At 42.7% G+C, this 24,451-nt stretch overlaps 1 protein-coding gene across 7 annotated transcripts in view; it reads right to left on the reverse strand.

Moving 5' to 3' along the window:
- ccdc88ab (coiled-coil domain containing 88Ab) overlaps positions 1-24,451 on the reverse strand; it is a 134,352-nt gene that overhangs the window by 46,729 nt on the left and 63,172 nt on the right. For all 7 annotated transcript variants that reach the window (XM_077237555.1, XM_077237553.1, XM_077237552.1 and 4 more), the window contains exons 15-22: positions 14,962-16,032; positions 13,182-13,309; positions 8,273-8,411; positions 8,019-8,192; positions 7,411-7,572; positions 3,129-3,406; positions 2,212-2,355; positions 1,944-2,130 (exon numbers count right to left, since the gene is read on the reverse strand). In XM_077237555.1, the coding sequence (XP_077093670.1) occupies positions 1,944-2,130; positions 2,212-2,355; positions 3,129-3,406; positions 7,411-7,572; positions 8,019-8,192; positions 8,273-8,411; positions 13,182-13,309; positions 14,962-16,032 (2,283 nt within the window). The remainder of the gene's footprint in view (positions 1-1,943; positions 2,131-2,211; positions 2,356-3,128; positions 3,407-7,410; positions 7,573-8,018; positions 8,193-8,272; positions 8,412-13,181; positions 13,310-14,961; positions 16,033-24,451) is intronic.

Genomic DNA, 24,451 nt, shown 5'->3' on the forward strand with positions numbered 1-24,451 from the left:
AGTTTGGCAGAGGTCATGAAGTGTGTACCTCGCACTGGTTGGTGAGTTTGGCAGAGGTCATGAAGTGTGTACCTCGCACTGGTTGGTGAGTTTGGCAGAGGTCATGAAGTGAGTACCTCGCACTGGTTGGTGAGTTTGGCAGAGGTTATGAAGTGTGTACCTCGCACTGGTTGGTGAGTTTGGCAGAGGTTATGAAGTGTGTACGGCAGAGGTCATGAAGTGTGTACCTCGCACTGGTTGGTGAGTTTGGCAGAGGTCATGAAGTGTGTACCTCGCACTGGTTGGTGAGTTTGGCAGAGGTCATGAAGTGTGTACCTCGCACTGGTTGGTGAGTTTGGCAGAGGTCATGAAGTGAGTACCTCGCACTGGTTGGTGAGTTTGGCAGAGGTTATGAAGTGTGTACCTCGCACTGGTTGGTGAGTTTGGCAGAGGTCATGAAGTGTGTACCTCGCACTGGTTGGTGAGTTTGGCAGAGGTCATGAAGTGTGTACCTCGCACTGGTTGGTGAGTTTGGCAGAGGTCATGAAGTGTGTACCTCACACTGGTTGGTGAGTTTGGCAGAGGTCATGAAGTGTGTACCTCGCACTGGTTGGTGAGTTTGGCAGGGGTCATGAAGTGTGTACCTCGCACTGGTTGGTGAGTTTGGCAGAGGTCATGAAGTGTGTACCTCACACTGGTTGGTGAGTTTGGCAGAGGTCATGAAGTGTGTACCTCGCACTGGTTGGTGAGTTTAGCAGGGGCTATGAAGTGTGTACCTCGCACTGGTTGGTGAGTTTGGCAGAGGTCATGAAGTGTGTACCTCACACTGGTTGGTGAGTTTGGCAGAGGTCATGAAGTGTGTACCTCGCACTGGTTGGTGAGTTTAGCAAGGGCTATGAAGTGTGTACCTCGCACTGGTTGGTGAGTTTAGCAGGGGCTATGAAGTGTGTACCTCGCACTGGTTGGTGAGTTTGGCAGAGGTCATGAAGTGTGTACCTCACACTGGTTGGTGAGTTTGGCAGAGGTCATGAAGTGTGTACCTCGCACTGGTTGGTGAGTTTAGCAGGGGCTATGAAGTGTGTACCTCGCACTGGTTGGTGAGTTTGGCAGAGGTCATGAAGTGTGTACCTCACACTGGTTGGTGAGTTTGGCAGAGGTCATGAAGTGTGTACCTCGCACTAGTTGGTGAGTTTGGCAGAGGTCATGAAGTGTGTACCTCGCACTGGTTGGTGAGTTTGGCAGAGGTCATGAAGTGTGTACCTCGCACTAGTTGGTGAGTTTGGCAGAGGTCATGAAGTGTGTACCTCGCACTGGTTGGTGAGTTTAGCAGGGGTCATGAAGTGTGTACCTCACACTGGTTGGTGAGTTTGGCAGGGGTCATGAAGTGTGTACCTCACACTGGTTGGTGAGTTTGGCAGGGGTCATGAAGTGTGTACCTCGCACTGGTTGGTGAGTTTGGCAGGGGTCATGAAGTGTGTACCTCACACTGGTTGGTGAGTTTGGCAGGGGTCATGAAGTGTGTACCTCACACTGGTTGGTGAGTTTGGCAGGGGTCATGAAGTGTGTACCTCGCACTGGTTGGTGAGTTTGGCAGAGGTCATGAAGTGTGTACCTCGCACTGGTTGGTGAGTTTGGCAGAGGTCATGAAGTGTGTACCTCGCACTAGTTGGTGAGTTTGGCAGAGGTCATGAAGTGTGTACCTCGCACTGGTTGGTGAGTTTGGCAGAGGTCATGAAGTGTGTACCTCACACTGGTTGGTGAGTTTGGCAGGGGTCATGAAGTGTGTACCTCACACTGGTTGGTGAGTTTGGCAGGGGTCATGAAGTGTGTACCTCACACTGGTTGGTGAGTTTGGCAGGGGTCATGAAGTGTGTACCTCGCACTGGTTGGTGAGTTTGGCAGGGGTCATGAAGTGTGTACCTCGCACTGGTTGGTGAGTTTGGCAGAGGTCATGAAGTGTGTACCTCGCACTGGTTGGTGAGTTTGGCAGAGGTTATGTCCAGCTGCTGGTACTGCTCCTTGAGTTTGGAGAACTCGGCCTCCAGACGGGTCTGCTCCAGACGGGCCGTGTTCAGCTGAGTCTTCAGACTCTTATGATCCGCCTGCAGGAGCTCACTGTCCTTCAGGAGCTGTTGGTGTGCAGAGTTCAGCCTGCACACAGGACACAAGCTCATGAGCGTCACCTGAGAGAGAGAGAGAGAGAGAGAGAGGTTCCCTCATCATTACACTCACGTCTGGTGCTCGGCGCTGAGTCTGTGGAACTGTGCAACGGTGTCCTGATGGCTCTTGTTGTCAGAGATCATCTTCTCTCGGTCTGCTTTGAGTTCCTTCTCCAGCTGCTCCAGCTCAGTCTTCTGCTTCAAAAGCTGATTGTACCTGCACACACACACACACACACACACACACACACACACACACACACACACACACACACACACACACACACACACACACACACACAGCTCACTAATGCTTCACACAGTACCACGATCATCTACATGGCAAACTAGATCACAGTGTCTGATTGCCTTGAGACTTCCCTTTATACGTGGAAGCGACTAAAATTCTATATTATGCTGCCAGAAAAGTAATTTGGCAAATGTCGGTTTGTAAAGAAAGACTACGCGTCGGCGCACATATATATTTACATGCGCATACCTATACACTAAACACGTGATATGCATGTGCACGCCGTCAGCGTTTTCACAGATTCACGTTTTTGGAGTTTACATGGGAAAAAAATGTCTCAGCTGTCTGTAAAGACCTCAGGAACTGTGTCAACCATAAATGTCTCCACTAACATTCAGAAACTCTTCCTGAGTCTCTCCGTAAGGCTGCACTCGCTACTGGTTATTCTGGGATTCTGGACGAGTGAGATTGGCCTGTTTTGTTAGTGCTGGAGTTTCTGGAGCTCGAACGGAGGCGGAGCTGCAGCTCATTTGCATTTAAAGAGACACACACAAACGGTAAGTTTTTGCTCACGCCCATAAAGGGGAAATTTGCCAAGCTATAATAAATGATCTGGGGGGATTTTTGAGCTGAAATTTCACAAACACATTCTGGGACACCATAGATTTATATTACATCTTGTGAAAAGGGGCATGATATGTCACCTTTAAAGTGACTGCTCTGGTTGTGAGGTGATGTACCTGTTCTCCAGGCCTCGGTGCTGCCCCTCCAGACTCTTATGGCCACTCTTCAGCTCTCCGTGTTTGCCGATCAGATCCTCGTACTCGGACGCCTGTCTCTCGTGCAGGGCGGACAGCTTCTCGTGGTCGTGTAGCAGCAGATCGTACACCGAGCGCAGGTCTTCTTTCTCTCGTATGGCCACATCTCTCTCGCACTCTGTGCTGGACTGCTGCGTCTGCAGCTGGGCATTCTGGGACATGAGAGCGGCGCTCTGAGAGTTGAGTGTTGAGTTCTCCACCTGTGAACACATCACTTTCTTTCACTTCAACTCATGCCAAAAGTCGTTTAGCTTGCGCACACGACAGACGTCAGGAGTCACGATTCCATTACAGATTTGCACAAATCTTTTGCAATATTTTCTAGATGTAGATAACAAACTATTGTAAAATGACGGCGTTTCTATTAACCGATGTTATGCAACTAAAACATAATTTTTCCCTCTCATAAGTCATTCCAAAAATCATGGCGATGGATGTTGGTAGGTTTACGTACATCGCAGCCACCGCACTGGCCATTATTATTAATGGAAGGAGGCGTAGGCTTGTTATCAAGCATTAATGTCAAGGAAAGAGCCTTATACTGTGAGCGGCACATACAGTAGGTGGACAACCAGAATGCCTATTACCGCCACGGTGGACAAAAATAAACCAGTCGAATTTCAAAGTCGTTCGCGAAATGACCACCAGGTGGCGCAAAGGGACATTTAGCAAAACGTAATTATGTACTGTATAAGTAGCCTACATTTTAAATAGAATATAGCAAACTTTTAGAGCAGAACATTTTATGAATCAAAAGTTAAAATAGGCCTATCTCGCAGTCAGTGAAAATAAATTGGGTGCAATCAATGACGCTAAACTGAGGAATGAGAAGATTGAAGAGCGCTTCTCTCGCATGCGCGCACACTGATTGCTGAACAACCCAACTTCTGGGCATTTCTCAGTGAGAAAAGTTGTGGTCGAGAGGTAGAACTTAGGTTTCAATCATTTCGATGACACTGTTTCAAATCCTGAATAAACATGGTAGCCTATTTATAAAATTACCATGCATTTCCATTTTACACTAAGGAACAAATCTCATCCAACAGATTGACTGAATTTACGTCTTCAAATGCAGTTATTGAAAATAAAACTTGGGGTTCCATGCAGAAAGAATTTTGGAGTTTGGATTTCCCCCCTCCACAGTAATCAATGCTATAATTAGCCTAAATATACCATATCAAATATATATATATATATATTTTAAATATACAACACGCACGTTTAAAAAACAAACAATAAAATCTGAACCAGCGCTTCTGCTCCTGTATTGAGAGATAACATGCAGCGCGTTTCAGTTACGATCCTGGTTCCAGTGGCCTTAATACATCGATTCATGGCTTTTTAAAATGTCACAAAGTGTTTTGAGGTGGTTTTGAACGAAATATTGAAGTTTATAATTTTGAAGTTTATAATTAAGTATTTTGACACACCACGCCGAGTGCATATTCTAAAATCGGGTTTTATTCTGGCATTGAATTAGAGTTTCGACAAATGCGGCGGCGCGTTCACTTGAATTTATTTTTCTCATAACAGCTAAAATAAAATCATCTTTTAAAACTGTAAAAGGTCTAGTTTTTTTCATGTAAAGTAGGCCTACACTCACAATAGGCTAACGACAAAACGTTTTCTCGCTTATGTGAGCGAACACACACTGGAGAAACAAACGTTCGGGGGTTTCTCAGTGAGTTAAGACATGGCCGAGCGGTAGAACTTACGGTTCGAACATTAAGATGACACGGGTTCAAAGCCCGATCAAACGTGGACTACTGTAGTTACGTTTTATATTTAGGCTATTAATGCAGAGAGATTTGTCTAGTTCTAAAACTCTGTTACACCATTTAGTTTTTTGCTTATATTTATAAAATAAAATTACCATGCATTTCCATTTTACACTAAGGAACAAATAGTATCCAACAGAACGACTTTACATCTGTATAATAATACCAATGTTAATTTCATAGGCATAAATGTTATTTAGTTTAGCAGCAGTACCAAGAAGCACCGTGGTTCGAGATTTATTTGAATAATAATAATAATAATAATAAAAAAACTTAATTCACAAATTGCATGCACCTTGGTTGATCCAACCATCCCTGTAGAATTTAATATTGAGTTGAACATTTTGTTCATGACAACAAATGAGAATTCATGAGAACATGCGTTTGAAGATTATAGTTTTGCTTGGAAAAAACTGGCCCAAACCAGTTTTATTTCTTAAATTATTGAAATAATTAAATATTTAGTAATAAACTTTTATGACAGAAATATCACTAGGCCTACATGTAGCTTAAATCATTGAATTCCTTCATTATCAACACTTAAATGGCTAGAATAGCGATTTAAGCGTGAATTGCGCTTAGAACTTTGTTTTAAGTCAATCTCAAACTCAGATAGCCTGTGTGTGTGTGTGTGTGTGTGTGTGTGTGTGTGTGTGTGTGTGTGTGTGTGTGTGTGTGTGTGTGTGTGTGTGTGTGTGTGTGTGATAGGCTGTGGGGTTTGGAGGGACAGTTCAGTGTGTGCAGGACAATAGGTGTTAATGTTCCTCTTTCATATGGAGAGTGTCGGATAGCCAGCCTGATGAGCAAAGACAAAATTATTTTAAGGATAAATCTCTCGATGTGTCCAAATGCAGGCCCCATATCTTAGAGTGTTTGAGGAGTGTGTATGATTGTCCACAATCTGGCATTATCTAAACATTAACTGTTGACGAAACGCGTTCATGCCAAGAAACGAATGAGATCAGCAGATACAGAGCCCTTCAATTCACGATCAGCCTCGTTTTATTGTAAGGTGAATTCAACAAGGCTGTGTCTTTGAAGCAACAAAGGCTAAATAATTGGTTACTGTATTTTTTCCGTGATTTGTATGGATGACACGCAGCGACATATACAGTATTATCAGCTGTATGATGTGTTTTTACCCTGAAATGTTTAATTTCGAGAGAGACCCGCAGTGAGGGAGACTAAATAAACTAGCTAAAAAGAGATCCAGCGCGAGAGAGAGGCAAAGAAAAACGCATGTTCTTAATTTATGTTGCTTTGGACTATTTTCTTTTTGTACTGTTTTAATTGTTTATTTTAGCTGCAATTTCTTTGGCAATACAAATTTAAAATGTCGCAAGAATAAGATTCTGTGTTTCTTATTTTGCATCGCAAAGGTAATGAAACTAACTCCATGCAGCTGTTTTAAATAAAAAATAAACTGTCCCGACACTTTATTTAAAACTTGAAATGTTTGATGGGGTTTCAAACTCACTAAAAGTAATTTTAGTGTTTTTTACACAATAATTTAGCAGACTAAAGACAAGCTTCTTCATTTTCTTCAGTTTTGTTGTCTGTGAAGCGGCTCTACAGAAATGTAGCAAATTTAGGTTGTAATTTGCCATTGCTAATTAAACAAAACGCTTGACTTTAAATAAATAAACAGTCAATAAACTCACTAAAAAACAGTTAAGCATCAAGAACAGTAAAACATTAACGCTGTCGGCCACCATCGGTTAACAGTATACGCTACAATGAGATTCGAACACGGGTCGCTGGAAGCTCCGCTAGGCTCATGTTGTTGCGTTGACCACTGAGCTACCGTCTGAAAACTGCTAAATCAACATCTTATGCTCTTGCAAAGCCTCATTGATGTAGCTTAATATGTTTCTATTGCAATGTTTTAAGTTTTCATTATTTATTCAATTTCAGTATTGTGATTATGAATTATTTCAACTACGTTTCACGTGAATTCCTCTGCTACCAGCTTTCAAACGCTCTGAATGAGCAGGCAGAACGGCGGCGGTAAAAGTATTATTCTGGTTGTCCGCCTACTGTATGAGGTGTTTCTGGGTGTTTCTCACTCATATCTGCTTAAAGCGCTTGATAAATTGTGGCATTTCTGTTTCTATTGCAGTCTTGCAAAACATTCCTTTTTCGAACAGCCTGAAAAACCACCTCATGCGAGTGTAAAAAATTTTTTGTGATATGGGAGTTTTTGCGAAATTGGACTTGTTCCCATTGGGCGTATTTTCCATTCGCAATTTCAATTTGTGCAATTTAGGAGATAATGGAAACGCGGCTAGTATAAGATCGTTGTGTGCAACTCTCCTGAAAAGCTAATTACAACCAAACTCCTGTTACATTCACGAGGAGATACGTCTGTCACACAGTGATGCTCAGTCGGACAGAGAAACACAGTTTGAGTGGATGATGGCTCTGACCTGTAGTTTGGCGTTCTGCGTTTGCAGCGTGGTGTTGTTCTCCTGTAGAGACGCGGTCTGCCTCTGTAGTGCTAATATCTGAGCCTGAAGATTAGAGCTCTGAGACTCCAGCTGCTTTAACTGCGTGCGCAGAGCCTGCTTCTCCGCTTGAAGAGTGGCGTTCTGCTCAAACAACAACATCAGCAACTGGTTTGGTAACGTAAAGGCATTCTGACTAGGGCTGGGACAATAAATCGATGCATCGCGATTCTCTCTTGAATCGATTCTGAGTTTAGTTTTTAACAGCAGATGGAGCTGTGTGCTTCAGAAACAGCTGTAATCTGCTGGCTTCCAATGCCTTACACACACCACTTAACCTTTCTATAAAATAATCTTTCATAGAGTTTGCAAGGTTGAAGCTAATTACAAGCATGTTCACATTAATCTCGCGTCACAGAAGCATTCTGAGAACATATTCAGACTCAGCCGAGCGCACGGGCGCTCTTCTTTGTGAGCATTTGAGTGTGTGGTTAAAAAACTAGCCTAAAGCACTGCTGTTAAACACTAAGCTCAGAATCGAAATATTGTCCCAGCCCTGATTCTGAGAGAGCTGAGCTGCTGGTACATACGTTCCTCTCCACCTCGATGAGCCGGTCCTTGAGCTTCAGAAGCTCTCGTGTGGCCTCCTGACTCTCCTTCTCCCACTTACTGACGCTGTGCTCCTCTCGTCCTCGAGCCGGCGAGCTCTGGGCCGCACACTCCTCCTCCTGACGCTGGCGCAGCGCCTCGTAGTTCTTCTTCACCTGAAAACACACAATCTACAGTCACGGTCTACTGCACACACCCACACAAACCCCTAGCGTATGCGTTAGCCGCTGCGAACCGTTCTGAGCTCCTGGCGCAGCTGCTGGTTGAGGTTGGAGGACTCCTGCAGTCGGGCTTCGAGAGCCGAGATCTTCTCCACTTTAATCTCCAGAGACGATCTCAGAGTGGACTCCAGTTTACACTCCAGAAGCTTAAACCTGAGAAACATGAAATAAGATAGACAATCATGACTCCAGCATTCATGTAAACACATGCTACAAGCTATTTTCTTTCCTGATATTTCTGGCCCTTCTCAATCAATCAATAAATCAACTTTTATTTATATAGCACAATAAAAGCAACAGTAGTTGGCCAATGTGCTGTACAACAGGATAAATATCTAAAAAACAAGAAAGACAAAATTCAACATTAAAACCAAGGACAGTGTAAGCCTGTGAAAAGAGGAAGGTTTTTACACAGTGCTCGTGTCTCAAAAGAGCGCTGTGCCACATGAGCCATGGTACAGTGATGGTCTCAGATGGAAACACCATGGCACTGAATGATTAGGTTTTCTGTGAACAACACACAGACCAGATTAATCCACATTGTTTTGGACTGTTTCATTATGGATTCTAATCAGTTATGTTGATTAGTTGTTGCAGCCCTAGTAACTACAGCAGGAGTTCAGAGATCAGTTTAGCTCCTACCCAGAGGTTGCGTTAACCGAAAATTTTCCATCATTGACGGATTTTTTTCATAGAAGAAAAATCTAAAATCAGTCCGTCGTTTTGGCAGATTACACGGAGAGTGATGTATTGTAAATTGTAAGTGTAATTCTCACCCCTGTCCACTTGGTGGCGAGTGGCTCTTGCTGACTATAAGTTTAATGTAAAATTACATTGCTTAATGTAAAAATATATAATGTAAACGATAAATCAAGTTTGAGAATTCTGCTGGCAACTGTATACAGGCCACCAGGGCACCATAAAGATTTTATCAAAGAATTTGCTGACTTTCTATCAGAATTAGTATTGACTGCAGATAAAGTCCTAATTGTTGGTGATTTTAATATACATGTAGATAATGGAAAAGATGCAATGGGATTGGCATTTAAAGACATTCTTAACTCTATTGGAGATAGACAACACGTGTCAGGACCTACTCATTGTCGTAATCATACTCTAGATCTAATATTATCACATGGAATCAATGTTGATGCTGTTGAAATTCTGCAGCAGAGCGACGACATCTCAGATCATTATCTAGTCTCATGTAAATTACATTTAGCCAAGGCTGACAAGACAACTCCGTGTTACAAGTATGTTAGACCTATCACTTCTGCCACTAAAGATTTATTTATCAATAATCTTCCTAATCAGTTTCATCGTCTCAGCATCCCAGATAGCTTAGAAGAACTTGATATTGCAACAGAAACTTTTAACTCTCTCCTTTCCAGCACTTTCGATACAGTTGCTCCGTTGCGCTTAAAGAAGATTAAAGAAAATAGTCCAACACCGTGGTACAACGAGCACACCCGGGCCCTAAAGAGAGCAGCCAGAAAAATGGAGCGCAACTGGAAGAAAACAAAACTAGAGGTATTTCGGATTTCATGGAAGGAGAGCTCGATTGCTTACAGAGAGGCTTTAAAAGCTTCTAGATCTGCTTATTTTTCAACCCTATTAGAAGAAAATAAACATAATCCTAGGTATTTATTTGAAAAAGTGGCTACACTAACGAAAAAGAAAGCTTCAAGCCCAGAAGTTTCCAAGAAACACAGCAGTAATGACTTTATGAACTTCTTCACTTATAAGATTGATAATATTAGGGACAAAATTATAACTATGCAACCGTCTACTACAGCATCGCATCAGGGAGTGCGTTATGGTCTCCCTGAGGTAAAATTTGATTCATTTGTTGCCATAGGAGAGGAAGAATTTTGCAAACTCGTTAATTCATCTAAATCGACGACATGTATGTTAGACCCTATACCGACTAAACTACTGAAAGAGATGCTTCCAGAAGTCATAGATCCGCTTCTTAACATCATTAATTCGTCTTTGTCTCTAGGATACGTACCAAAAACCTTTAAGCTGGCTATGATTAAACCGCTTGTTAAAAAAACACAACTTGATCCTACAGAATTAGTCACTTACAGGCCGATCTCAAATCTACCTTTTCTGTCAAAGATATTAGAAAAGGCAGTATCCTCACAACTGTGTTCCCATCTTAAAGGAAATGATATCTGCGAGGATTTCCAGTCAGGATTTAGACCGCACCATAGCACTGAGACAGCTCTCATTAGAGTCACAAATGATTTGCTCTTATCATCCGATCGTGGTTGTATCTCTCTATTAGTGTTACTTGATCTTAGTGCTGCATTTGACACCATTGACCACAACATTCTCTTAAATAGACTAGAAAACTATGTTGGCATTAGTGGAATTGCATTAGCATGGTTTAAATCATATTTATCTGACCGCTATCAGTTTGTAGCAGTAAATGAAGAGATGTCTTATCGATCACAAGTTCAGTATGGTGTACCACTAGGCTCAGTACTAGGACCGTTGCTGTTCACTCTGTACATGCTACCTTAGGAGATATCATTAGGAAACATGGCATTAGCTTTCACTGTTTTGCTGATGATACTCAGCTCTATATTTCTTCCAAACCTAACGAAACTCACCAATTCACAAAATTATCGGAATGCATAGTTGATATTAAAAATTGGATGACTAGTAATTTCCTACTACTAAATTCTGAAAAAACAGAGATTCTAATTATTGGACAAAAAACTTCCACACGTAATAACCTAGAATACCGTCTAACACTTGATGGCTGCTCTGTTAAGTCTTCGTCGTCAGTTAGGAACCTGGGTGTGCTCTTTGATACCAATCTTTCATTTGAAAGTCACGTGTCTAGTGTCTGTAAAAGCGCTTTTTCCATCTTAAAAATATATCTAAATTACGTCATATGCTCTCATTGACAAATGCGGAACAACTAGTTCATGCGTTCATGACATCAAGGCTAGATTATTGTAATGCTCTACTGGGTGGTTGCCCTGCACGCTTAATAAACAAACTACAGCTAGTTCAAAACGCAGCCGCTAGAGTTCTTACCAGAACCAGGAAGTACGACCATATTAGCCCGGTTCTGTCAACACTGCATTGGCTCCCTATTAAACATCGTATAAATTTTAAAATATTGCTGATTACTTACAAAGCACTAAATGGTTTAGCTCCGCAGTACTTGAGCGAGCTCTTAACCCATTATAGTCCTTCACGTCTATCGCGATCTCAAAACTCCGGCCAGTTGATAATACCTAGAATATCTAAATCGACTGCTGGCGGTAGATCCTTTTCCTATTTAGCACCAAAACTTTGGAACAATCTTCCTAACATTGTCCGGGAAGCAGACACAGTCTGTCAGTTCAAAGCTAGACTAAAAACACATCTCTTTGACCTAGCATTCACATAACACTCTATAGCCTTCTATAATTCAATATTAGGCTGCTTAGATTAGGTCAGCCGGAACTGGGAACACTTCCCTCATATCCTGATGTACTCGTTACATCATAAGAAGAATGGCATCTACGCTAATTTTAGTGTCTTTGTTTATCCCGAGGTTTTCCCGCAGCCTGCCGGATCCAGGCCGTTTCCAGGTCTGACGAAGGACTTTCGCCTGGACCCGATGACAATGCAGTGCTGAAGTGCCAACTAGCCTCTCCCTATGGAGGATCCCTATACCACTCTACAGATAAAGCCTTGTGGAATTTTTCGGTTCGCGTACCTACCCAAAGTGATCAGATAAAATAAAAATTCTGCATCAAAATTTATAGACAAGTAGTTTGTTTAGGCATGGTTTGTAAGGAATTACAAACCTGCGCACATATATTCAAACGCACATAACAATAGAATCAATTCTTAATGCGCATGTGAACGCCATCAGCGTCTATCACAGGTTCACGTTTAAAGTCTGTTTAGAGAGAACGGTGTCGTCTTAGCGGCCCCTAATTTAATAACAAATGATCATTTAGACGGAAGTGAATCAATCAAAACTAACTTTAGCTGGAAAAAACATTATTCAAGAACCACTATAAAACCAAACCAATCTCTGTTACCTTAAATTATATGTTTATCTCTGCAAAGCTGCTTTGAAACAATCTACATTGTTAAAAGCGCTATATAAATGAGGATGACTTGACTTGACTTGTTAATGTTCAACGCATAGCTTTTCTGAGTTACGTCACTTTGTTTACAAGCTGTTTTATTGACGTCTTTCTGTAGTTGAAACACTGATTGAGCGATAACATGAGAGACATGATACGGATTTTGGTAAGTTGGACTGTATCTTTCAACATATTTGTATGATGTTCATTCATGTTTATTTCGTTCTGTAAGGTAGTAAAGAGGAAGGGATTGACTGCATTCACTCGCACTCCTCTTCACTTTAACTCAGGCGCTACAGTCTCTCGCGCCTCAAAGAGCGACAAAACAGTATTTATTGTTTGAATTTTGTGATAAAAAAAGACAGAATTTGAAATCTGAGACTTTGTTTCATATCAAAAGCACAAAGGTTATTGCAATTTATTGGACAAACATTCATGATGAAACCCGAAAAGTGACGCACAGTCTCTGTTCAACTTTCTCTTCATAAACAAATAAATGCATAATCTTGCCTATATGTTTATAAATTAAAATGTGAACAAAAACAGAGCTTATTAAATGGCTTATTATCATTAAAATATGAAAGTTAAAATGACGGGTAATAATAGATTATAATGGAATTTTTATGACCATGTCCGTCAAAATGACAAACAATGCGGAAGTCTAACACTCCAACCCTAATCACACACACTTACACCAGCTGATCAAGGTCTTCAGGATTTCTAGTAAGTTATAGGCCGGCGAATTTGATCAGGGCTGGAGCTGAACTCTGCAGGATAGCTGACAATCCCTGAACTACAGTGCAATATGAAGTGTGTGAATTACCTGTCATCTGAGCTCTCGTCATCACCCAGAAGACCCTCTTTATCGAGACCGATCTTCTCCAGCTCATGGGTCAGTCTCTCCAGGTCATTGTTAATCTGCTGAGTCTTTAATTTTTCATTGACTAGGTCCTACATCAGGAAACATCACAACATGCAAGAAAGGGTCATGCAAGAAATCCACAATCAAGCATGCACCGCATCTAAAACCGTTGCCTGGTCCAAATACACACACTGACGGCCTCGGCCACTTGAGAGCGCGTGCGGCAGTAAGTAAGTGCACAAGACTGTCCCATGTCTTAAAAATGCCAAAGTGCAGTGCCCTCAATGCACACTAAACCCACACTATCTGAGAGTATCCCATCATGCATTATGTTTGGGAACTCATGTGCCCCGAAATTGCGAGATGTTGAGGAAAACCTTTTACTGTAATTTAAATTAATTAGATGCATATAACTTGGTAGTAAAATCAAAGTGTTGCACATTTTATTGGTGCAAAGATGAGTATGGTGTGTGATGGCAGGGCTATAGGCGAACTAGGCGGTTGCCTAGGGCGACAAATGTGTTGGGGGCGCGAGCGCGGCGCCCTCTAGTGTCAAAGCCACACAAAGCAAGCCCTCTAGTGTCGCCCTTGGCCAACTTCCCATTAATCACAGAATTAGAAGGACAAGCGAAACAAAAACACGTTTAGTAAACATGATCATCCTAAGGCGCCCCCTCAGTCACACGTTTAATTACTTGTCAACCTGATTATTAGATTGAATTGATGATTATTGTCGATCATTTCCTATCGGGGTGGGGGGTTACGTTACGTTATGTTAGGCAAGTGCTCAGCTGCTGGCGCGTTGATCGAAACCCTCTGGTGCACAGGGACGAAAACGGAGAAAGCAACAAGATAAAAAGAAAGCCCAGTATAGAGGTAAGTCTTCTAATCTCAGTCTACAATTTTTCTTTGTTCAATTTGCACACTGAATATGGGTTGGAGCTTTTAATTTTTAACTCTCAAAGTGCACCAGATTGATGAATTTTACCATTAAAATACGCAAAATGTTCTTACGGGGGGCATACCCCCGAAACCCCCTTAGCCTTGTAGCAGCCTAATAGATTAGTAACAATAGTAGTGGTGGTAGTAATTGTAATGTATATACTACAAGTTACATGGTCAGACAAAATGTATTTGTACAATGCAACTATGTAGGATGATAGAAATATCATTGAACGTTCTTTGTAGCATTTGTATGAAAAATTTATTATACTGTTGAAGTCATAATTTGCTTGTTGAAGTTTTGGAGAGACTATAAGAGAATTTTTGTTTAGTTTAATAAATACTTATCATTTGTAAGTATTTTTAATTAAGGGGGTTGTGTGCAAAACTCAATCTCGCCTAGGGCAACCAAATGGCTAGAGCCGGCCCTGTGTGATGGCCTATTTTGTACAACATTTGCAACTGTTGTTATCACTTAATAAGAAGGACCACAATTTTAAATGTGTCTTCTGATAGTTACACAGCGACTACTGAACAGACATGGAGAAGTTTATTTTAAAATGCAAAGTATTGAAAATGAAATAAATAAAAGCTCTGTAAACATTTGCATTTTTTAAGTGTAATCTTTTGAGTAATCAAAAGTTCTACACACACTTGCAGTCTTTTTAAGCCTACTTGAACACTTGGGCCAAATAGAGGAAACACATCATGCAAGTAGACAAGTGGTCAAGAGCAAAGACCGCAAGTGTGGGTATTTGGACACGGCATGTGTGTTTGTTCCTCCTGAGGTGAGGCTCACCTCTCTCAGAGTGACCAGAGTCTTCTTATCAATGGTTGCTTGCTTCACCAGTTCCTTGTTGTCCTTTTCCAGGTCTTTGGTGCGACTGCACGTGTCTTTGAGAGCGTGGATCTCCTTGCCGAGCGCACGGTTCTCCTTCTCCAGGTGAGAGATGCGCAGGTTGTCCTCGTCCAGTTTGGAGTCCTTGATCTCAGCCTGTTGTCTGAGCCGCTTGTTCTCCTTCTCCAGCTGCTTCTTGTCCCTCTCCAGCTGTGTGTTCTCGGCCTCCAGAGAGCCGTTCTCCTGCGCCAGCTGCTCCAGGCTCTTGCTGGAGATCTTCATCTGCTCCAGGCTCTTCTGCAGACTGTGGTTCTCCAGCTCCAGCTCCTCCACTTCTCCCTCGAGCTGCTGGATCTTACGGTTGCCGCTCTCCAGGCCCTTCTGGAGCCGCTGGTTCTCTGCGTCCAGGCTCTGGTTACTCGCCTCCAGACGCTCGTTCTTCTTGGACGACGCCTTCATCAGCTCGAGGCTCTTCCTGAGGTGCGTTCTCTCGCTCTCCAGCTCCCGGTTCTCCAGCTCCAGCTGTGTGGCTTTAGCTCCGCTGGACCGCAGAGACTCCACCATGCGCCTGAGCTCCAGGTTCTCCTGGTCCAGCTCTCGGTTCTCCTTCTCCAGCACCTCCAGCTGGTAGGACAGGTTCCTCAGAGCGTCGGCTGCTTTCTTCAGTCTCCGGCTCTCGGCCTCCAGCTCTGCGTTCTCCTTCTCCAACACCTCCACCTTCTCACAGGTGATGGCCTGAGCCGAGAGACGCTTCTGCAGACTCTCCTTCTCTCGCTCCAGGCGTCGCACCTCCATCTCCAGCTCTTCGGCTCGCTCTCCTGTATCTTTGAGGTGCTCCAGGTCTTTGCGGAGCTGCTTGCGCTCGAACTCCATCTTGTTGAGTTTGCTGCTGGTCTCTTTGATGGACTCGTGCAGCACACGGTTTTCCTTCTCGATGTCTTTGACACGGGCTTCGGCGCTGACCTGAGAGCGCTGCCTGAGAGAGGAGATGGTCTGGTTCAGGTGTTCGTTCTCCTGCTCCAGGCCCTTGACCTGCGTCACCACACACACACACACACACACACACACACACACACACACACACACACACACACACACAAACACACACACACACACACACACACACACACACACACACACACACACACACACACACACACACACACACACAGAGAGAGATCGTTCAGCATCAGGAAAATCGAATCAGATAATCTTCTACTTATTCAAGTTGATTAGTCAAAATGTATTCGAATAACGGTAAGACTTTACAACAAGGTTCAATAGTAAACATTAGTTAATGTATTAACAAACATGAACTAACAATGAACAAAACTTTTGTTACAGCATTTATTAATCTTTGTTAATGTGTTGATAAAAATCCAGCTGTTCATTGTTTGTTCATGTAAGTTCACAGTGCATTGACTAATGTTAATAAATACAACCTTTGATTTTAATAACGTATTAGTACATTTTGAAATTAATATCAACTAAGATTAATAAATGCTGAAGAAGTATTGTTCATTCTTAGTTCATGTTAACTAGTGAACCTTATTGTAATGTGTTACCTGAATAACTTTCAAATGAATTTGATGAAGAGCATGTCGAAATGGATGTAAGGCACACTTAGCAACACTTTCACGAATTTAGACCAAACCTGGAGTGTGTTAAGACAATCATGACCTGAGGGTACCAGACCAGTTTCTGCACAGCGCCACCAACTGGTCATGAGATATAAAAAAATCTCTATTTGTGCTCATCTTTTAAATCTTTGATCACAAGCCCTGTTGGATTCAGTTAAGGCATGCCAAGTTGATCCGTACCTAATTACATCAACATATCTTTAAGAAACTTAAATTTCACTGGCTTCATGCTCTGAAGATCCTGATTTTTTTTTCTGTTGAAAAATGTAATAAGAAAAGTTTTAAAGTGTGTTAAAAGGCTGCGGATTACTGAGGATTGTCCTACTTGCCCGGTTGGGCAAGCGGATGAAATTTTAACTTGCCCTGCCAAAATGTTCACAGGCTCCTCCACAAAAATAAAATAAATAAATCAATAAAATAAAAGTTAAGTGTGAGCAACGAATTAAGTTATCTTTCACCTTTTCTAGCGCTTGAATAGTTAAAAATAGCTTTAATGTTTAAACTGGCAAGTCATGTGTAAATGATAAGCTTTAGTGAGGATTAAGCACGGGCTCTGGGCCATCCTTATCATCCAGCCCTGAGATGTGTGTTATCTAGACTATTCTTATTATTCTGCATGCTTTTTAAAAAACAAATACACAGCCAGAGACTAACGTTGAAAATGAGCTGTAATCGCTAAACTGGCACATTTAGAGAAATGTGTATTAATGTGCATTGTCCCTGTAAATATGAAAAAAACATTAACCAAATTAGTTAAAAGTAGAGTAACATGAAATTAAAAAAAATAAATAATAATAATTACATATACAGTGGTGCTCAGAATTAATGGCACCCCGGGTAAATATGATCAAAAATGCCTGTAAAATATAAATCTGCATTGTTTATCCTTTTGATCTTTCATTCAAAAAATCTAAACGTGACTGCCTCTGCTAGAAATCTTATAATGGGCCGTGTTTGGATCTTCCATCAGGACAACGGTCCAAAACAATCATCAAAATCAACACAAAAATGGGTAACTGAGCACAAAACCAAATCTGCCATGACCGTCCCAGTCCCCTAAACTGATCCCTATAGAAGACGAGTGCGCTGAACTGAAGAGGAGAAGCGCCAACATGAACTGGTGAATCTGCAGATCTGGAGAGCTTCTGTCTGGAGGAATAGTCTCTGATCTCAGGTCAGGTGTAATCCAAACTCATCCGGCATTATAGAAGAAAACTCAGAGCTGTTATCTTGGCAAAAGGAGATTGCAAAAAGTATTTAATAACAGGGAGCCAATAATTATGGCCAGCGTGTTTTGGAGAAAAGCATTCATTTCATAATGTGATTTACCCCCCACTTTCCATTCTTTTACTTCAATGAAAGGTTAGATTTTTGTATGAATGAAAGATCAAAAGGATAAACAATGCAGATTTATTTTTTACCACTATACTGCGTTAGACCAAACTGGGAAGGGTCACAGCACTTTAATATTGTCTTGTCGTTGGTTTAACTGCTTCTATTGCTCTCCTCATTTGTATGTCGATTGGGATAAAAGGGTCTGCTAAATAATTAAATGTAAATGCATGGCTTAATGTACCAATGCACTAATGCCTGAAACTCTGTATGGAGTAATTTCACATGTAAAATTCTTATGTAAAGTTTCTGATGTGTAATCTGCCAGAATGAACCAATCGGTCCTCCACTGGTAATCTCTCAGCCAATGAGCTTCAAGCTCCCTATTCCGCTAACATTTAAACAGTCTGGCTTCAGTGTTGCTGTAAGCAGTTCACTAATCTCTCCCAGATTACTGTGACATCAGGTCTGGTTACTGGCAGACGCTTCTAAACGGTAAGCTTTAGACAAACGGCTCGGGCACACATGGTTCAAACCAGCACAGATACACACAGATAGACTCAGTGACCAGTAAATAAGTCCCAGCTCTGGTGCAGGATGATAGATATTTAAGCTACACCGCCAGGTAAACAGGACTTCAGTCACTGCTGTTACACCTAACCTGCGGTTCAGAGCAGCAGAACACAAGTTCCTGCACAAGTGTGTTTGTGCAGGGGTTCATGTGTGTTTCACTCATCTGTGTGTGTCTCAGCAGCAGCAAGACCATACATTAACTTATCATGACCATTACCATGCTAAACGTTTATTCTGTCATGACTGAGCTATAAATTACAGCTAGTGAAATCTGACATGTCAAACTCATATGATTATAAGTTTTATAAAAGCTCTCATATTTGTGACCCTGGACCACAAAACCAGTCACAAGGGTAAATTTTATGAACTTGAGATTTATATCACATGAAAAGCTGAATAAATAGGCTTTCTATTGATGTATAGTTTGTTATGATAGGACAATATTTGGCAGAGATACAACTATTTGAACATCTGGAATCTGAGGATGCAAAAAAATCAGAACGTTGAGAAAATCGTCTTTAAAGTTGTTCTTTAATGTTCGCGATTTTGCTGCATCCACTCAAAATAATAAATGTTTTATATATTTAAGGTAGGAAATGTACAAAATATCTTCATGGAACATGATCTTTACTTAATATCCTTATGATTTTTTGGCATAAAAAAAAAAATCGATAATTTTGACCCATACAATGTATTGTTGGCTATTGCCACAGATATACCCGTGCGACATGTGACTGGTTTTGTGATCAAGGGTCACATTTAGTTTTTACTGTATAAAAATCAATGATTTTGTCTGGAAGACAAGAAAAGCTCATAATGAAATGAATTGCGTTGTCAATCCGGCATGACACGGCAGTATAACGTGTGTCGGGATCGTTGAGAGTGAAGTTTACCTGTCTGTCGGAGTTGTATAACGTGTGTCGGGATCGTTTACAGTGAAGTTTACCTGTCTGTCGGAGTTGTATAACGTGTGTCGGGATCGTTGAGAGTGAAGTTTACCTGTCTGTCGGAGTTGTATAACGTGTGTCGGGATCGTTGTGAGTGAAGTTTACCTGTCTGTCGGAGTTGTATAACGTGTGTCGGGATCGTTGAGAGTGAAGTTTACCTGTCTGTCGGAGTTGTATAACGTGTGTTGGGATCGTTGAGAGTGAAGTTTACCTGTCTGTCGGAGTTGTATAATGTGTGTCGGGATCGTTGAGAGTGAAGTTTACCTGTCTGTCGGAGTTGTGTAACGTGTGTTGGGATCGTTGAGAGTGAAGTTTACCTGTCTGTCGGAGTTGTATAACGTGTGTTGGGTTTGTTGAGAGTGAAGTTTACCTGTCTGTCGGAGTTGTATAACGTGTGTCGGGATCGTTGAGAGTGAAGTTTACCTGTCTGTCGGAGTTGTATAACGTGTGTCGGGATCGTTGAGAGTGAAGTTTACCTGTCTGTCGGAGTTGTATAACGTGTGTCGGGATCGTTGAGAGTGAAGTTTACCTGTCTGTCGGAGTTGTATAACGTGTGTCGGGATCGTTGAGAGTGAAGTTTACCTGTCTGTCGGAGTTGTGTAACGTGTGTTGGGATCGTTGAGAGTGAAGGTTACCTGTCTGTCGGAGTTGTATAACGTGTGTCGGGATCGTTGAGAGTGAAGGTTACCTGTCTGTCGGAGTTGTATAACGTGTGTCGGGATCGTTGAGAGTGAAGTTTACCTGTCTGTCGGAGTTGTATAACGTGTGTCGGGATCGTTGAGAGTGAAGGTTACCTGTCTGTCGGAGTTGTATAACGTGTGTCGGGATAGTTGAGAGTGAAGTTTACCTGTCTGTCGGAGTTGTATAACGTGTGTCGGGATCGTTGAGAGTGAAGTTTACCTGTCTGTCGGAGTTGTATAACGTGTGTTGGGATCGTTGAGAGTGAAGTTTACCTGTCTGTCGGAGTTGTATAACGTGTGTCGGGATCGTTGAGAGTGAAGTTTACCTGTCTGTCGGAGTTGTATAACGTGTGTCGGGATCGTTGAGAGTGAAGGTTACCTGTCTGTCGGAGTTGTATAACGTGTGTCGGGATCGTTGAGAGTGAAGTTTACCTGTCTGTCGGAGTTGTATAACGTGTGTCGGGATCGTTGAGAGTGAAGGTTACCTGTCTGTCGGAGTTGTATAACGTGTGTCGGGATAGTTGAGAGTGAAGTTTACCTGTCTGTCGGAGTTGTATAACGTGTGTCGGGATCGTTGTGAGTGAAGTTTACCTGTCTGTCGGAGTTGTATAACGTGTGTTGGGATCGTTGTGAGTGAAGTTTACCTGTCTGTCGGAGTTGTATAACGTGTGTCGGGATCGTTTAGAGTGAAGTTTACCTGTCTGTCGGAGTTGTATAACGTGTGTCGGGATCGTTGAGAGTGAAGTTTACCTGTATGTCGGAGTTGTATAACGTGTGTCGGGATCGTTGTGAGTGAAGTTTACCTGTCTGTCGGAGTTGTATAACGTGTGTCGGGATCGTTGAGAGTGAAGTTTACCTGTCTGTCGGAGTTGTATAACGTGTGTCGGGATCGTTGAGAGTGAAGTTTACCTGTCTGTCGGAGTTGTATAACGTGTGTCGGGATCGTTTAGAGTGAAGTTTACCTGTCTGTCGGAGTTGTATAACGTGTGTTGGGTTTGTTGAGAGTGAAGTTTACCTGTCTGTCGGAGTTGTATAACGTGTGTCGGGATCGTTGAGAGTGAAGTTTACCTGTCTGTCGGAGTTGTATAACGTGTGTCGGGATCGTTGAGAGTGAAGTTTACCTGTCTGTCGGAGTTGTATAACGTGTGTCGGGATCGTTGAGGGTGAAGTTTACCTGTCTGTCGGAGTTGTATAACGTGTGTCGGGATCGTTGAGAGTGAAGTTTACCTGTCTGTCGGAGTTGTATAACGTGTGTCGGGATCGTTGAGAGTGAAGTTTACCTGTCTGTCGGAGTTGTATAACGTGTGTCGGGATCGTTGAGAGTGAAGTTTACCTGTCTGTCGGAGTTGTATAACGTGTGTCGGGATCGTTGAGAGTGAAGTTTACCTGTCTGTCGGAGTTGTATAACGTGTGTCGGGATCGTTGTGAGTGAAGTTTACCTGTCTGTCGGAGTTGTATAACGTGTGTCGGGATCGTTGAGAGTGAAGTTTACCTGTCTGTCGGAGTTGTATAACGTGTGTTGGGTTTGTTGAGAGTGAAGTTTACCTGTCTGTCGGAGTTGTATAACGTGTGTCGGGATCGTTGAGAGTGAAGTTTACCTGTCTGTCGGAGTTGTATAACGTGTGTCGGGATCGTTGAGAGTGAAGTTTACCTGTCTGTCGGAGTTGTATAACGTGTGTTGGGATCGTTTAGAGTGAAGTTTACCTGTCTGTCGGAGTTGTATAACGTGTGTCGGGATCATTGAGAGTGAAGTTTACCTGTCTGTCGGAGTTGTATAACGTGTGTTGGGATCGTTGAGAGTGAAGTTTACCTGTCTGTCGGAGTTGTATAACGTGTGTCGGGTTCGTTGAGAGTGAAGTTTACCTGTATGTCGGAGTTGTATAACGTGTGTCGGGATCGTTGAGAGTGAAGTTTACCTGTATGTCGGAGTTGTATAACGTGTGTCGGGATCGTTGTGAGTGAAGTTTACCTGTCTGTCGGAGTTGTATAACGTGTGTCGGGATCGTTGTGAGTGAAGTTTACCTGTCTGTCGGAGTTGTATAACGTGTGTCGGGATCGTTGAGAGTGAAGTTTACCTGTCTGTCGGAGTTGTATAACGTGTGTCGGGATCGTTGAGAGTGAAGTTTACCTGTCTGTCGGAGTTGTATAACGTGTGTTGGGATCGTTGAGAGTGAAGTTTACCTGTCTGTCGGAGTTGTATAACGTGTGTCGGGTTCGTTGAGAGTGAAGTTTACCTGTATGTCGGAGTTGTATAACGTGTGTCGGGATCGTTGAGAGTGAAGTTTACCTGTATGTCGGAGTTGTATAACGTGTGTCGGGATCGTTGTGAGTGAAGTTTACCTGTCTGTCGGAGTTGTATAACGTGTGTCGGGATCGTTGTGAGTGAAGTTTACCTGTCTGTCGGAGTTGTATAACGTGTGTCGGGATCGTTGAGAGTGAAGTTTACCTGTATGTCGGAGTTGTATAACGTGTGTTGGGATCGTTGAGAGTGAAGTTTACCTGTCTGTCGGAGTTGTATAACGTGTGTCGGGATCGTTGAGAGTGAAGTTTACCTGTCTGTCGGAGTTGTATAACGTGTGTCGGGATCGTTGTGAGTGAAGTTTACCTGTCTGTCGGAGTTGTATAACGTGTGTCGGGATCGTTGAGAGTGAAGTTTACCTGTCTGTCGGAGTTGTATAACGTGTGTTGGGTTTGTTGAGAGTGAAGTTTACCTGTCTGTCGGAGTTGTATAACGTGTGTCGGGATCGTTGAGAGTGAAGTTTACCTGTCTGTCGGAGTTGTATAACGTGTGTCGGGATCGTTGAGAGTGAAGTTTACCTGTATGTCGGAGTTGTATAACGTGTGTCGGGATCGTTGAGAGTGAAGTTTACCTGTCTGTCGGAGTTGTGTAACGTGTGTTGGGATCGTTGAGAGTGAAGTTTACCTGTCTGTCGGAGTTGTATAACGTGTGTCGGGATCGTTGAGAGTGAAGTTTACCTGTCTGTCGGAGTTGTATAACGTGTGTCGGGATCGTTGAGAGTGAAGTTTACCTGTCTGTCGGAGTTGTATAACGTGTGTCGGGTTTGTTGAGAGTGAAGTTTACCTGTCTGTCGGAGTTGTATAACGTGTGTCGGGATCGTTGAGAGTGAAGTTTACCTGTATGTCGGAGTTGTATAACGTGTGTCGGGTTTGTTGAGAGTGAAGTTTACCTGTCTGTCGGAGTTGTATAACGTGTGTCGGGATCGTTGAGAGTGAAGTTTACCTGTCTGTCGGAGTTGTATAACGTGTGTCGGGATCGTTGAGAGTGAAGTTTACCTGTCTGTCGGAGTTGTATAACGTGTGTCGGGATCGTTGAGAGTGAAGTTTACCTGTCTGTCGGAGTTGTATAACGTGTGTCGGGATCGTTGAGAGTGAAGTTTACCTGTCTGTCGGAGTTGTATAACGTGTGTCGGGTTTGTTGAGAGTGAAGTTTACCTGTATGTCGGAGTTGTATAACGTGTGTCGGGATCGTTGAGAGTGAAGTTTACCTGTATGTCGGAGTTGTATAACGTGTGTCGGGATCGTTGTGAGTGAAGTTTACCTGTCTGTCGGAGTTGTATAACGTGTGTCGGGATCGTTGAGAGTGAAGTTTACCTGTCTGTCGGAGTTGTATAACGTGTGTCGGGATCGTTGAGAGTGAAGTTTACCTGTCTGTCGGAGTTGTATAACGTGTGTCGGGATCGTTTAGAGTGAAGTTTACCTGTCTGTCGGAGTTGTATAACGTGTGTTGGGTTTGTTGAGAGTGAAGTTTACCTGTCTGTCGGAGTTGTATAACGTGTGTCGGGATCGTTGAGAGTGAAGTTTACCTGTCTGTCGGAGTTGTATAACGTGTGTCGGGATCGTTGAGAGTGAAGTTTACCTGTCTGTCGGAGTTGTATAACGTGTGTCGGGATCGTTGAGAGTGAAGTTTACCTGTCTGTCGGAGTTGTATAACGTGTGTCGGGATCGTTGAGAGTGAAGTTTACCTGTCTGTCGGAGTTGTATAACGTGTGTCGGGATCGTTGAGAGTGAAGTTTACCTGTCTGTCGGAGTTGTATAACGTGTGTCGGGTTTGTTGAGAGTGAAGTTTACCTGTATGTCGGAGTTGTATAACGTGTGTCGGGATCGTTGAGAGTGAAGTTTACCTGTATGTCGGAGTTGTATAACGTGTGTCGGGATCGTTGTGAGTGAAGTTTACCTGTCTGTCGGAGTTGTATAACGTGTGTCGGGATCGTTGAGAGTGAAGTTTACCTGTCTGTCGGAGTTGTATAACGTGTGTTGG

This window comes from Siphateles boraxobius, unplaced genomic scaffold, assembly GCF_051911475.1.
Source record: "Siphateles boraxobius isolate OS27281-9 unplaced genomic scaffold, OSU_SipBor_1 204, whole genome shotgun sequence".
In the NCBI taxonomy this organism is placed as follows: Eukaryota; Metazoa; Chordata; class Actinopteri; order Cypriniformes; family Leuciscidae; genus Siphateles; species Siphateles boraxobius.